Raw genomic sequence first — 16402 nt, forward strand, 5'->3', positions numbered from 1 at the left:
GGCTAACAGTGCAGAGGGAACAACAGGTATCTTGTGAGCTGATTACTGTGATATGGTATCATAATGTTACACTAACGGCTTGAACAGGGTGCTCAGAGTACAAAGCTACTCTCTTTCGGTTGGGGAAGATCCAGAAAGACTTCACATAAGAGCAGTCATTAAAGATGAGGCATTTTAGGCAGGAAGAATAGCATGAACAAAAACCTTATCATGTACTTCCTTTTCTTCCACTTAAGTCTTCATCAACAAAAGACTTTTTTTTTTTAAAGATTTAGTTTATATATTTATGCATACAAGAACTGGGGTGTAGGCCAGAGATGTGGGGGGTGGTGAGAATATTCACCAGAGACAGAGTGGGGGCAAAACAGGCAGATTGACTGAATTACACTGTTGAGGGGAGCAGCGGGAGAGACAGGAGAGCTCTGCTCGCCATGTGGGTATCTCCCTGGCCAGGGATCAAACTCGTGCTATAGTGGCTATTGATAGCTTCATAGTGCTGAGATTTAGCCCCTTGAACCATCAGGAAGGCCCCAACAATATACTTTATAATGAAAGTATTTTTAAAAAGTAATTTGGTTCGGGTCCTCCCTGGTGGCACAGGGGTTGAAGATAGTGCTGTCAAGCTACTGCCAGCCACTGCAGCACAAGTTTGATCCCCAGCCTGCCAGGGAGCTAACCCACATGGCGCAGCAGACCTCTCATCTCACCCTCTGCACCCCTCAACAGTGTATTTCAGTAGATCTGCATGTTCTGCTCCCCACTTTTTCTAGTGAATCCTCTTAACCACCCCTGCTCTGGCTTACACCCCAGTTCTTGTATGCATAAATAAAGAAATCTTTTTTTTTTTTGGAAAAAAAAAAAGAAATCTTTTTTTTGAAAAAAAGTAATTTGCTTCATTTTAGGTTTATAAACATATCCCATCCTATGCTCTGGTTAATGGAAGACTAATTCACCTTTTGACTCGTACTAGCATCTCTCTCCCTGGGATTTTAAAACTTCCCCCGTCTTTGCAGAAAACTGATGACATAAACCAAATTAAAGTGTCTAATGTTTGAGAGGATTGCTCTGTGGAGTACTCACCTGTGTGTTCACAGTTGCTATGAACACAGCACAATCTCACGGTGCAACAACAGGGTTTATTTACAAAGGGGACATAGGGATAAGGGAAGAGTTCCTAAGGCCACAAATGGCCAGCTGTCCTACTCCAGATAGTGTCCACACTCTCCATTAGTCCAAACCAAAAACTGCTTGTGCGAGATGGTGGTGTCCCTTTGAAGGGAGGCTGGAACTGGTGGCACATGGGTAAGTGGTGGACCTGGATCCAACTAACCTGTGACTGCTGGTGGTAGTCACAGGTGCTGCAGTGGCACCTCTCCTTAAGCCCAGTCTGTTTCCTCCTGAAGCCAAAGTTAATTCTCCTGAAACTTCTCCCAAACTGAGTCAAGCCTCTCTTTTTAAGCTGCCTTTCTTGGTTTCCATCCTGAACCTGAGTCAAGCCTGTGCTTATATCCCCCTTCAGGTCACCCACCTTTCAAAACTGATTGGTCCATTTTCTAAACTAGCTGTTTGCAAGAATTGCTTGGTGTGAACACAAACTTGAACCTAATTGGTGCCAGTGAGAATTTGGATACTTTCAAAAGCACCTAAGGATTCAAAACCAAAACCCTAGTAGTGCCCGGCACTGTCTCGTGCTGGAGCTGGGCAAGTAAGCTCTGCTGTATCTGAATGGTGTTGGCCAGGTTCAGACCTGACCTGAGTGTCTCCAAAACTGCTGTGGGTTTTTTTTTTCCTCCTTTTTTCCTAAAACCCAAACACGGATGCACCAGGGTCTGGATGCCGTGGGCCTTCAGAGCACCAAGAGCCAGGAGGACTGCTCTTACAAAGTGAAGTTGTAAAATGCACATATCCTCTTTCCTTCTTTCAGATGTGTGGCCAGAAAATTCTTATATTTGTGGATTCGAATGACTTTTGGAAGAGTATTTCCTTCTAAAGCCAGGTAGTATTCACTCAGAATATCAAATGTCTGCTGAACTTAGAGGTTTTTGTTTTTAGTAAGTCCTTACATAACCTTTATTTGGACATGTGTTACGATCCTCTCCTTTACCTCTCCGGGCAGACATATAATGTAGTGGTAATTGAACACTTACTAGTTTGATTAAATGAGTACATGAAGGAATCATAAGTAAACCAAGACAAGTGAGCCCTTTGGGGGGAAAATAACATTTGCCCAGGAGAAGTAAATGAATACTTTCAGAAAACTGTCAAAACTGACAAATTAGGGCCTCCCCAGTGGCGCAGCGGTTGAGCGTTGGGTTGCGAAGCTTCCCGTGACCTCTGCGGCACCGGTTTGATCCCCGGCTTCGCCCCTGCCACCGGAGGAGGGTCCCACATGACGCGCAGACCTCTCCTGCCGCCCGCTGCTCCCCTCAGCAGTGTACTTCGGTCCTTCTGCCTGCTCTGCTCACTACTCTGGCTCTGGTGAATTCTCTCACCCTCCCGCGCTTCTGTCTGTACCTAGTGCATGTATAAACAAAACAAACAAATAAATAAATAAAAACATGCCTCTATTAAAAAAAAAAAAAAAACAACAACTTAGTTTAAAAAAAAAAAAAACTGACAAATTAACTTGATCTAGCACAGAACTTGGGGAAAAGTTGACACTGACAAGAGGAGAGAGATTTTAGTGAAGAGCAAGTCCCTCTGCATGATTTCACTTTGCAGAGGTCACTGCCCACTGTGGATTTTGGGGGGAATTGCTGTAGCTGTGTTGCTGCAGAGGGTGAACTGCAAGGAGGAGTCACGGGGCAGGAGATAGTGGGTGTGGAGTGGAGAGAAGGGGCCAGTGTAGGGTATGTTGCATAAGGAGATGGGGCCATTGAGGATGTAAGCATTTTTTAAAAACTGAAATATCATGGCTTTGCTACTCCCTTTAGTTTATCCCCTACTAAAACCTTTCCAGTGTTCATTTTCCTGACTGTGACTTTCCTAACCTTGTATATCGCTCAGGGTATCTTGAACAGGCAGACTGACTGAAACACACTGCTGAGGGGAGCAGCGGGCGAGACAGGAGAGGTCTGCTGCTCCATGTGGGTAGCTACCTGGCTGGCCTGGGATTGAACTTCTGCTGCAGAGACTGCGGGTAGCTTCACAGTGCTGTGCTTTAATCCCTTGTGCCACCAGCGAGGCCCTGTTTTCTGGGTTTTCACCGGCAAGGTTCCCAGTGTGGCTACAGCTTGGCCTGGATGCAGGCACTTGGCATAGTTCACCTCTGCTTTTTCTTCTGGAGTTCCACCCTAGTCTTCCTTACCTCCTCAGTAGTTCTTCAGTGCCTTCAAATATGTGTGTTTGTGTAATTTTTTTTTTTTTTTGGTCCTGCTTTTCTCATTTTCAGAGGGAGAATTGATCTGAACTGCCTAGTTTCCCATTATCAGAAGTGTCTTATTTTTTCCTTTTATTCAGTTGAGTATTTTATTTACATCACACCCCGTTAGTATAGAAGTTATATACTCCTTTATTTTTTTACTGACTGCCATAAAGACCATATCTTTATTATTTATAAATGCCTTTGCCTTCTCAGAGTCTAATGTTAGTTGGTTCTTTACCCTCTTCCCAAACAAGACAAGGTCCTGAGAACACTGTCTCTCTCAAGACACTTTTATGCTCTTATTGTTATGTGTGCTCATAATGTAATTTTAATTCCATTTAGTTTTTTTTTTATAAAGGTTATTTTATTTTTTTTAAGATTTATTTATTTATACAAGCACTCGGGTAGAAGCCAGAGGCTCGGGCGGGGGTGGGGGGAGGGTGAGAATTCACCAGAGACAGAGCAGGGAGCAGAACAGGCAGAAGGACTGAAATACACTGCTGAGGGGAGCAGCGGGCGAGACAGGAGAGGTCTGCTGCGCCATGTGGGGATCTCCATGGCTGGCCGGGAATGGAACCGGCACTGCAGAGGCTGTGGACAGCTTCACAGCACTGCGCTTAACCCGCTGCGCCACCAGGGAGGCCCCTTAATTCCGTTTGTATTTAAATTCTACAAAACACTATTATTCTTCTCCAATATCAGCCAGTGTTCACTAAGATTTATTCTTGTGTTTACCCCTTTTTGCTGCTCTTTTTCTTCTTCTGTATCTCCAGGTTTCCATCTGTGATTTTCTTCTATCAGAACATCTCTGAGTATTTCCTTTAGGGTGGGTCTGCTTGTGATCAACTCTCCAATATTATCTGCTTAAAATGATTTTATTTCACTTTCATTTTTGAAGAATATTTCACAGAGAAGTCTAGGTTGCAAGTTTTTGTCTCCAGCACTTTGAAGAGACTTCATTGTCTTAAGACTTCCACTTGTAAACTGTTAGTTTAAATGTTGCTCTTTTGAAGATTTATTCTCTGTCCTAGTTTTTAGGAGTTTCAATAGGATATGCCTAGCTATGGATTTAGTTTCTTAAAGTCATTTAGTTCATTTTGAATTAGTGGGTTAAGGGGGTTTGTGTTTTTGTTTTTCTGTGTTGTGAGCACATCTTTCTGGCAAATTTTCTTCATGTATAGGCATGTTATTCTGCTCCTTTACTTTTCTCATATAATAACTTTGGTTAGGATTTGACCTCATTTTTTTGTGAAGCTAATTTTTCTGAACTTTTTAGAGTGAGACCCCATTCAGTTAAGCTTTCCTCATTTCACATAGCTCCCTTTTCTGTCATTTCTGTACACTATTAAAAAATATGGTAGTTTACTCTATGGGTTGTCCTGGTTCTGTTCCCCTACCACACTTGGTCTGGTCCTCTCTTTTCCTTGTTTTTGTTGTCCCTCTCCTGCTTAATTTTCATTCCACTCCCAATAGTTTCTTATTAATATGAAGCCAGTCCTGGAAGGGAGCCTGGCTGTTGAGGTTTGAGACTACAGGGGCGGGACAGCTTCAGCAGTATCCATTTTTCTTATGTTAGCCCTGGTGTTGGAGGGAACAAACTGACAGTTTCAGCCCTTGGTCTCAAGTTGGGCCTCCTTACTTTCCAGTGACTAGTTACTGACTGTTTGGGCTTCTCCCATTCTCAAGTTCCTCATATGCCTCCCTTGTTATTCCCTTCCCCTTCTATGCAAATGTTAATATCACATAGGTCTTTTGACTCTGGGTGTGACTGGGTTGTCCTCCCTTGCATTTTGGATTCTTGGACTACCTCATCACCTGGTTTTGTTTTATTGATAGATATGTTTTCCGTTTTGCTACATTGCTCTATGTATTTTATGGAGATTCAGAAATTGAAAAACTATGTTGTTGCCTCCATTCTCTTCCCTAAGCCCTTTTAGTATGTAATTTTATTTAACTTATATTTGACCATATTTAATGGGGAACCTCTTTTTAAGATTTATTTATTTATTAAAGATTTATTTATTCAGGGCCTCCCCGGTGGCGCAGCGGTTGAGCGCTGGGTTGCGAAGCTGCCCACAGCCTCCTCGGCTCCGGTTCGATCCCCGGCTGCTCCCCGGCCCCGGAGGAGGATCCCACATGGTGCACAGACCTCTCCTGCCACCCGCTGCTCCCCTCAGCAGTGTGCTTCGGTCCTTCTGCCTGTTCTGCTCCCCGCTCTGGCTCTGGTGAATTCTCTCACCCTCCCGCGCTTCTGACTGTACCCAGTGCATGTATAAACAAAACAAACAAACAAATATAATAAATAAATAAATAAAAACATGCCTCTATAAAAAAAAAGAACACAATTTAAAAAAAAAAAAAAAAAGATTTATTTATTCATACAAGCACTAGGTACAGACAGAAGCGCAGGAGGGTGAGCGAATTCACCAGAGCTAGAGCAGAGAGCAGAACAGGCAGAAGGACCTAAGTACACTGCTAAGGGGAGCAGCGGGCAGTAGGAGAGGTCTGTCACGCCATGTGGGATCCTCACCCGGTGGCCTGGGATCGAACCAGCGCTGCAGAGGCTGTGGGCAGCTTCGCAACCCAGCACTCCACTGCTGCGCCACCGGGAAGGCCCAAGATTTATTTTTTTATACAAAAACCGGGGTACAGGCCAGATGTGTGGGAGGGTGAGAGGATTCACCAGAGACAGAGCGGGGAACAGAACAGGCAGACTGAAATACACTGCTGAGGGGAGCAGTGGGCGAGAGTGGAGAGGTCTGCCACTCCATGTGGGTTGCTCTGCCACCTGGCGGGGATCAGACTGGCACTGCAGAGGCTGTGGACAGCTTCACAGCACTGAGCTCAACCTCCTGCGCAGGCCCAGAAACCTCTTTTTAAATAATACCTATTGATATTCTGAGTACTTGAGAAATGCTGAATGTGTTAGTTAGAAATGCATTTGACTCTAAGTAAGTGAAAGCCTGACAGTGGGATTTACTATTTCTCAGAGCATTCTAGAGGTTGGTATTGGTTCAGCTCTTCAGTGATGCCATCAGAAACTTGAACTTTTATATTTTATACTTCACCATACTTAGCATATTCCCCTTTGTCCTCAGAGATGACACTGCATAGTTGCAAGACAACTGTTCAAGGGCCTCCCCGGTGGCGCAGCAGTTGAGCGCTGGGTTGAGAAGCTGCCTGCGGCCTTTGCAGCGCTGGTTCGATCCCCAGCTGCTCCCCGGCCACAGGAGGAGGGTCCCACATGGCGCGCAGACCTCTCCTGCCGCCCGCTGCTCCCCTCAGCAGTGTACTTTGGTCCTTCTGCCTGCTCTGCTCCCCGCTCTGACTCTGGTGAATTCTCTCACCCTCCCGTGTTTCTGACTGCACCCAGTGCTTGTATCAAATAGATAAATAAATCTTTAAAAAAAAAATAACTGTTTAAGCTTTTCATAGTAAGGAGGAAGGAAGGGTGGTGTCAACTCAGTTTTTCCCTACCAAGACAGTAAAACTTTTAAAGGGTCCCCTAGCTTTATTCAGCTTCTGCCTCATTGGCCAGAGCTATGTTACTGTCAACTTTAGCAAAGGAGGCGCTTAGGAAAGGAGTCTTTTTGGCCTTTATATACTATATCAGCTGGTGAGGAAGGAGGGGCTAGCCAGTGACCAATGTCTTCTAAATTACTTTAACACATGCACATTATACTCTTTCTACTTTCTTTGCTCTTGTGTGGTAGCAGGGTACAGAGGAAAGGATATCTAGGAAACTTAGGGCACCTGAGTTTGGTTTTAACCCAGATCCTAGCTAATTTTTTTTTAAGTTATTTAATAGTTATTTAGATTTTTTTAAAAGATTTATTTATTTATTATTTATACAAGCACTGGGTACAGTCAGAAGCGCGGGAGGGTGAGAGAATTCACCAGAGCCAGAGCGGGGAGCAGAGCAGGCAGAAGGACCGAAGTACACTGCTGAGGGGAGCAGCGGGCGGCAGGAGAGGTCTGCGCGCCATGTGGGACCCTCCTCCAGTGGCTGGGGAGCAGCCAGGGATCGAACCGGCGCTGCAGAGGCTGCGGGCAGCTTCGCAACCCAGCGCTCAACTGCTGCGCCACTGGGGAGGCCCGATCCTAGCTAATTGTTTGAACTAGGGTTCAATTATGGCTGTGGGCCTGTTTCTGAATTATAAAATATTCTTACTGTCAGTGAGAGTATTTGTTCTCTAAGCATCTATCAGAATTAGAATTCTGGTATTTTGTTTCCATTGACTCAGGAATTTGTGAAGGAGTAGTTGTTTTCAGTTTGCATTTTTTTTTTTTTTTACAAGTGGTTTATTTGTTACTTTGGGTAAGGATGAACTTTTTTTGTGGGGGGGGTCTAGTTCCATACTGAGTTATTTATTTCACTTTTTAGGAACGTTAGAGGGGAGTGATAGCTTACTAGAAACAACCAAATAATGCCTTTATGTGCTTGGAGGATATTTTAACTTTTATAAATGGAAGTTGTTTTATCATTAATAAAGTGACAAAAATGACTGTTGAATTGGTTGAGCAAAAATAATACAATATGTGTGTGAATATAATGCAATCTAAAACGTGAGGTAGTTGCCTAGCTTTCTGAAAAGAAGAAATGAAAAATTTTTTTTAGCAAACTTTGGAAATAAGTAAACAGTCATGTCCTTTGACAGTTTGACATTAATATTTTTTCCTTATTCTTATCTAAGGGCCTTGCTTCCTATTTTCTTGGGAAAATAGAAGAGACCTCCACAAGCTCCCTTCTCTCTCCACCACTATTGGCATACAACCTGCTTTCCCTAATGTTAGGTGAGGAGCTGATCCTGCTCTTATCTGTGGCAAAATCCTTGACTTTTGCACTGTATTTCCCACATGCCTACTGAAGGGCACCACTCTGTGCTTTATTTCTCTTTCATGCATCAGTTTCTCCCTGTTTGCTCAAACATTTGTACCAGCATTTAATGCTATTATTATTTTTCCCATGCTAAAAAAAAAAATCTTTCTGACCTAACTTCCTGCTGCAGCTAGCACTCTCTTGTTGTTCCCCTTTATGTCAAATCTCATAACCATACACCATGTCTCCAGTACCTCTTTTTGTGGTCTTCCTTAAATCCATCCCACAAGGCTTTAGATTCCAACAAAACTATTTTTGTTGAGGCCACTAAATTTGCTAAAATCAGTGGTGACTTGTTAAACTTTCTTAATCTACATTAGTCAGCAACATTCCCTTCCTCAAGAACCCCTTTATTCTCTCAGCTTCCAGGTTACTATCTGCTTATGGTGTTCCTTCTACTTCTTTGAGTGCCCCTTCTAACTCTTTTGTTGGTTCCTCCTCATCTAAAGACCCCATACCCATTTCTTGCACTGCCTCTTTATCTACCTCACAGCCATTGCCAATCTTCAAATTTCAAGGTGATTCCCAAAGGTATTCACCCAGGCCAGCCCTCGCCTTAGACTCTAGTCTGCTGTGTATGTGACAGCTACATCATGTGTTTAATAGACAACACACCTTAACACTCAAAATAGAAGTCTGGAGTTCCCCCCACAAACCTCCCAGCTCACTCTTCCAGCTTTCAGTTAAAGGAAACTCCCACCCATTCAGGTACAGGAGTCAGAGACCGGGGAGTCATTCTTGCTTCCTTTTGTTCTCTCACATCCCAATTTAAAAGCCAATGTCAAAATTACATTGTTTCAACCTTTAAAATACATTCAGGGCCTCCCCAGTGACCCAAGGGGTTAAGGCACAACCTATGAAGCAGTCTGCAGCCACTGCAGCACAAGTTTGATCCCCCGGCTGGCCAGGGAGCAGCCCACATAGCGCAGCAGACCTCTCCTGACTCACCCGCTGCTCCCCTCAGCAGTGTATTTCAGTCTATCTGCCTGTTCTGTTCCCCACTCTGTCTCTGGTGAATCCTCTCACCATCTGCACCTCTGGCCTGCGCCCCAGTTCTTGTACACATAAATAAATCTTTTTAAAAAAATAAAATAAGGGCCTCCCTGGTGGCGCAGGTGGTTGAGCTCAGCGCTGTGAAGTTGTCCACAGCCTCTGCAGTGCCGGTTCAATCCCTGCCAGCCGCGGAGCAACCCTCATGGCATGGCAGACCTCTCCTGTCTGGCCCGCTGCTCCCCTCAGCAGTGTATTTTGGTCATTCTGCCTGTTCTGTTCCCCGCTCTGTCTCTGGTGAATCCTCTCACCCTCCCACACATCTGGCCTGCACCCCAGTTCTTGTATAAATAAAATAAAAATAAATCTTTAGAAAATAAAATAAAATACATTCAGACTCCAACCTTTTTTCACCTCCTCCAGTTGCTACACTCCTGTTGTCAGACATCATCATGTCTCCCCTGAGTCACTCCTGTAACCTCCTCACTGGCCTCTTGCTTCCGAACTTGCCCCTACTTAGTCTCTTCTCAACAGCGATCTGAGTAAATTAAGTCACATCATTTTACTCAGCCTTCTCATCCTGTTTAGAGGAAAAGCCCTGCTTTCACCCTGCTGAGTCCTGTGGCCTGCAAAACCAATCAGCTTCTTGTTTTGCCTATCTGTACATCTTTTTTTTTTTTTTAACTTTCACGCTCATGATTGTAATTTTCAATAGCTTTGTTTTGTTTTCTATTCTTTTTTTTTTTTTTGATTTATTTTTATACAAGAGCTGGGGTACAGGCCAGAGGAATGGGAGGGTGAGAGGATTCACCAGAGACAGAGAGGGGAGCAGAACAGGCAGACAACCGAAATACACTGCTGAGGGGAGCAGCAGGCGCAACAGGTGAGGTCTGCCGCGCCATGTGGGAATCTCCCTGGCAGGCGGAGAATCGAACCCATGTTGCAGAGACTGAGGACAGCTTCACAGCGCTGTGCTCAACCACCTGCGCCACTGGGGAAGCCTTGTTCTCTATTCTTTTTGTTGTTTAATAGCATCTATAAAATTTTGAAGTAATGTAGTGATTTTTTTTAAAGATTTTTGTCCGATCATACTGTCTTTTGGACTCCTTTGTGTGTGTGTGCTTTTGTTCACTGTCTCAAGGGATAAGAAATCCTTTCATTGTCTGTTCCTATTGCAGAGTTATGCACTAAAACTGATTTTATAAGTTTTCATATGCATGCATAGGGACTTGTATATTGAGGGCTTCATTTTAGGCTTTTGAGGCAGAGACCAGACAATTTCACTGGGACCAACAGCTGCCATTGTCTGAACGCCTTTTCCTGTAAGTTGATCAATTTTCCCCAGAGGAGAGGAATACCTCTCATTCTTTCTAGGATAGGGTGGGTTGGGGGCGAGGGCAGGGTTATATGTCTGATTACAAGCAGAGGGGAGGGAATGTGGGTCTCATTGTTCAGTATGTAGATTCTTGGTCTAGGACCCCCTCTAGAACTTCCCTGGTATTCTAGAGCCTCATGAGCCTCTGGCTCATCCTTTCCAGAGATAAATCTGAGTCTTTGCTTCGGTGAATACAGTGTCTGCTACCTTGCTGTTTCTTGTAAACCTGTATTTTCATCTCCAGGGCTCCCCCATCCTGATGCTTCTCATTCCTGTGCCTTTCTGGAACACTCCATCTGGTGCCCCCAGTTGGTTGGTTCTTCAGTCCCCCATCACAGGACACTTAGTTCTCAGTTGCTACTCCCCTGCCTGCTTTCCAGCGTCTAAATTTGTTGACATCTCTTGTCCATCATCTTTGTTCCTTTTCTCTTGTCTTTGTGGGTATATACCTTTTGAAATGTGTTTATTATTTTAAGTGGGATTTGTGAAAGGAAAGCTAGATGGATGTGTTCATTCTAAAGTGCAAGATGGAAGTGGTTCTTTTTCATTAACTTTTTTAAAGACTTATTTACTTATGCATACAAGAACAGGTACAGGCCAGAGGAGTGGGGGGTGAGAGAAGTCACTAGAGACAGAGTGGAGAACAGAACAGGCAGATTGACTGAAATACACTGCTGAGAGGAGCAGTGGGTGAGTCAGGAGAGGTCTGCTGCGCCATGTGGGTAGCTCCCTCGCCGGGGATCAAACGCTTGCTGCAATGGCTGCAGACAACTTCATAGATTACGTCTTAACCCCTTGCGCCATCAGGGAGGCCCTTCATTAACTTTTTTTTTTTTTTTAAAGATTTATTTATACAAGCATTGGATACCGTCAGAAGTTGCGGGAGGGTGAGAGAATTCACCAGAGCTAGAGCGGGGAGCAGAGCAGGCAGAAGGACCGAAGCAACGGGCGGCAGGAGAGGTCTGCGCGCCATGCGGGACCCTCCTCCAGTGGCCGGGGAGCAGCCGGGGATGGAACCGGCACTGCAGAGGCCGCGGGCAGCTTTTCAACCCAGCGCTCAACTGCTGCGCCACCAGGGAGGCCCCTTCATTAACATTTTTTAAAATTATGAACAAAACTGTCAATTTTTTTTCACATTACAGAAATGTGTAATGTAGGAAACACTAGTCTCCTATATTCCCTCCCTGAGAGAGCCCTTGGTGTTGGTTGGTTCTCTGGTGATCTTTTTGTACTTTCACTGTGTATAATATAATCATTTGTATATGTATATACATATGCATATGCGCGTCTATATATGCAAATATGTATGTATGTGCTTACATTTTGTATGTGTTTATAAATAATATATAGATAAGTGCTTGGGTATATTAATTCCAACATATAGGTTCTGGAAGTGAGGTAACTGTTTTTCACTTAACTTTTTGGAGCATCTCTATACCTCATTTTCCTTAGCTCTGCTTCATGCATAAAAAACAACTACATAGCATTAGTTGAATTTAACCTTCCCTCTTTTGATGGGCTTTTTTTGGTGTTTCATCTTTTTTTAAAAAAAATTATGAAACGTGAGAAAACCTTTCCTATGTATATTTTTGAAGACCAGGTTTTTTTTTTTTTTTTTCCTTTTTTTTTTTTTTTAATGTACAGCCTTCAGGTAAGGGAAGGGGCGGCCCCGAGACTGAAGACCAGGTTTTAAACACTGAATGGGTACAGAGGAGGGATGCGTTAGTAACCTGCAGAACCATGAAAAGAAATTCAAAGAGACTGATAGGACCAGCGTCTTGAGTTATCAGTCACCTTGATGGGGTCTTGTTAACGCAGTCTGTCACTGCTCTTCTATTTTCTTGTTGCCTTCCCCCCCCTTTTTATTTGCTCTTGTTTTCTTTTACTGTTGTTACAGTCTTCACAGCCAGATTTCAGTTAAACTAATGTGCTTTGTTTCTGTTAAGTACTAGGAATTCCATTAGGGGGTTGCTTATTTTATAATTTTCAACTTCCTATGTATGTAAGTGAAAGTGTAGCTGTTACTTTTTACTAATCACAAATAAGTTTTAGGGCCTCACTGGTGGCGCAAGGGGTTAAGATGCAACCTAGAAAGCTCTCTGCAGCCACTGCAGCACGAGTTCAAGCCCCAGCCAGGGAGCTACCCACATGGCACAGCAGACTCGCCTGCTGCTCCCCTCAGCAGTGTATTTCAGTCAATCTGCCTGTTCTGTTCCCCACTCTGTCTCTGGTGACTTCTCTCACGCTCCCCCCACCTCTGGCCTGTACCCCAGTGCTTGTATGCATAAATAAATAAATCTTAAAAAAAATAAGTTTTAGTCTGGTGAATGAAAAAACTTGGAAATGATTATTCTCAACTTACGGTATGTGAAAAGTAAGATTTTTATTTTATTTTAACATCTTTAATTGGTAATATCTGTAGTATAACATTTTTGAACATCATTTCTAGTTTACCTGTTTCTAAGATTTTTGACCTAAAAAACTCTTATTTGATGTTACCAAACAATGGACCATGCTTTTCTATGAGAAAGCAATGCAGTATGAAGCTATCACTTGGTAACAGCAGTGCTAATATCATCATGTACCTCTGATTATTTTCATTGCCCTAGGTTTTACTATGAACAGAGAATGCTACGGAAAGTTTTTGAAGAATGGAAGGAAGAGTGGTGGGTTTCCCATCAGGAATGGAAGCTCTGCGTTAGAGCTGACTGTCATTACAGGTCAACTTTCATGTTGTATTTTTTCAATTTTACAGATCCCTATTATCAAATAACTACTTGTTGGCAAGTTTCAAGTTAATTTACATTGATTGGGGGAGAAAGTATATGCCCAGCATGTGTATGTTTCTATAAATGTATAGGTATATGTAAAGAAAGTAGAAATGAAAGGAAAGAAAACTTAATCCTTGACATTAGAATTTGTAGGGACAAGTAGAGGGAAAATTGGGAATTATATCAATATGCATTTTTAGACTATTTTTAAAAAGATAGACACTTTGCGTCTTTAAAATGGATTTATCTCTCAGTCATCTTAGTTTCCTTTTTTTTTTTTTTAATTTTTTAAGATTTGTTTATTTATACAAGCACTGGGTGCAGTCAGAAGCGCGGGAGGGTGAGAAAATTCGCCAGAGCCAGAGCACGGAACAGAACAGGCAGACTGACAAAATACACTGCTGAGGGGAGCAGTGGGCGTGTCAGGAGAGGTCTGTGGTGCCATGTGGGACCCTTGCCGGTGGCCGGGAATCGAACCAGTGCTGCAGAGGCTGTGGGCAGCTTCGCAGCCCAACCCTCAACCACTGCACCACCACAGGATGCCCCATTTTAGGTTCTTTAGGTAGGTTTTCTGATTTTATGGATATTCAGATAAAATACATATTGAATAGTTCTAATAAGCTGATAGTGTGAAATCAAGTCATAGGAGTGGGTAGTAAAAATATGGAGGGACTTGGGGTCTTAGTGTGTATAGTGTGTGTATCAAGAAGGAATAGACAAAGGAAGAGATATCACTGTGTTTTAGTGCAAAGGAGCAGTGTGTGGCATTATATATTGTGGATGATTAAGATATGACTGTCATTCCAGAAGTTATTCTTGGAGAAGTCAAGCTTTTTTTCCTCTGTAATGCCAAAAGATGTGGAGGAGATTAGGTTTCACCATGATTATCAGAGAGAAAATTTTAACTTAGGATGTAGATATGACTTTTTTGTGTCAGAACATGTTAGTTTTGCCTCCGTATAGAGCAAACTGGGTGTGTAGGATTAGAAGTTGTTCTGTTTTAAAGAAATGCCATTTGTTTTTTGGCTTCTCAGATATTACTTGTACAACCTGATGTTTCAAGCCTGGAAGTCTTATGTGCATGAGCAGCACAAGATGAGAAACAAATACTTGAGAGCTGAGAATCATGGTGAGAAAAAGAAGTACATGTCTAAAGAAATTGCCCATATTAACTTTATTTCTTTATTAAGGCTTATTTATTTTTAAAAAACTTTTTTTTTAAAGATTTACTTATTTTTATACAAGAACCGGGGTACAGGTCAGATGTGCGGGAGGGTAAGAGGATTCACCATAGACAATAGGGAACAGAACAGGTAGACTGACCGAAATACACTGCTGAGGGGAGCAGCAGGTGAGACAGGAGAGGCCTGCCGCGCCATGTGCTTTGCTCCATGGCTGGTGGCGATTCAACCGGCACTGCAGAGGCTGCGGACAGCTTCACAGCGCTGGACTCAACCGCCTGCGCCACCAGGGAGGCCCTTTTCTGGTCCTTTTTATTCTATTTCACAAACAAATACAAACACATATAGGTAGTATCCTTTTCTTTTGCTTATTCTAGAGTTTTCCCTCAGTGTCTGTGGGGGCTCTTGATACCAGGATCCCTCCACAGATACCAAAACTGTCATGCTTATGTTGCATTTATAAAATGGCATAGTTTTTGCATATAACTCACATTCCTCCTGTATATTTTAAATCATCTCTAGATTACTTACACTAGCCAGTACAATGTAAATGTTATGAAACAGTTGTTATGCTATATTGTTTAGGAAATAATAACAAGGGGAAAATGTCTGCCCCATAAATACACAATTATCATAGATCTGATCACAAAGTGTGTATCTTTGATTTGTGTTTGATTGAATCTGCAGTGGCAGAACCCACCAGTAGGAGGTGCCAACTGTACTTTACAATCTGTTTCAAGTTGCAAATTTTATAACATTTCTTCTGTAACTTTATATTATGGAAATTAAATTTTTAAAAAAATCCTACAGCATTAAAGGAATCATGATCCTTCATGTATTCCTCACCTAGCTTCAGCAATTACCAATCACACCAGTCTTGTTATAGCTGCATCTCCCAACTTCCCTGCCTCCTGCATTATTTACATTATTTCATCTGTAAATATTGCAGAATACATCTCTAAAAAATTAAGAACTTTTAAAATAAAGAAATTCTGAACCATGCAGTACAGTGATTATCCTTTAAATGATTTGCAAATGTCCTCACTTTTGTAATCATTCTTCACATATTCTTGCATCCTTTTTTTTTTTTTTTTAAAGATTATTTATTTATGCAAGCACTGGGTATAGTCAGAAGCGCGGGAGGGTGAGAGAATTCACCAGAGCCAGAGTGAGGAACAGAACAGGCAGACTGACAAAATACACTGCTGAGAGGAGCAGCGGGTGCAGCAGGAGAGGTCTGTCGCACCATGTGGGGCCCTCTCCAGGGGCCGGGGATCGAACCAGCACTGCAGAGGCTGCTGGCAGCTTCGCAGCCCAGCACTCAACCATTGTGCCACCAGGGGATGCCCTGCATCCTTATTTTTGCATAGCTTCACAATGTTTCCAGCAGGGGCCACTTGAAGGCTAGAGGAAGTTAGATATTCTAAGGAGGGATGAGTACAGAGAAGCTTTGAGCTTTTGTCACAACCCAGAGTAATACGTCTCCCCCCCACCCCATTTTGAAAATCTCTTTGGTGCATCTAGATGTAAAGCAAAAGATGCGGCGGGCCTGGAAGTCTTGGTTGATATACGTGGTTTTTCGTAGGACCAAACGTCAGATGCAGACCACTGCCCTGGGATTTAGGCAGCGGAGTATTATATGGTGAGTGTGCTCAATGGTTCTACACATCATCATTTTACCTCAGCTTTGCTTGATACTGCTGGAAAGCAGCAAAATAATTCACCTTAAAACAATGTTTCAAACATAAATACTTAGTTACAACTTGTTCAACTATAAGATCTGGTTTTCACATTGTCATAATTAATGAACATCCTTACTATGTACTAAACCCTATGTTAAAT

General features: G+C 42.9%; 1 protein-coding gene across 10 annotated transcripts in view; it reads left to right on the top strand.

Annotated features, from left to right (window-relative positions):
- SFI1 (SFI1 centrin binding protein) overlaps positions 1 to 16402 on the top strand; it is a 104250-nt gene that overhangs the window by 45812 nt on the left and 42036 nt on the right. For 8 of the 10 annotated variants that reach the window (XM_037510932.2, XM_037510933.2, XM_054695260.1 and 5 more), the window contains 4 exons: positions 1925 to 1996; positions 13218 to 13328; positions 14414 to 14508; positions 16085 to 16202. In XM_037510932.2, coding sequence (XP_037366829.1) covers positions 1925 to 1996; positions 13218 to 13328; positions 14414 to 14508; positions 16085 to 16202 — 396 coding nt within the window. The other 2 variants (XM_054695261.1, XM_054695262.1) reach the window with 2 other exon arrangements.

The sequence above is a fragment of the Talpa occidentalis genome, unplaced genomic scaffold, assembly GCF_014898055.3.
Source record: "Talpa occidentalis isolate TD23 unplaced genomic scaffold, MPIMG_talOcc4v2.1 talOcc4.14, whole genome shotgun sequence".
In the NCBI taxonomy this organism is placed as follows: Eukaryota; Metazoa; Chordata; class Mammalia; order Eulipotyphla; family Talpidae; genus Talpa; species Talpa occidentalis.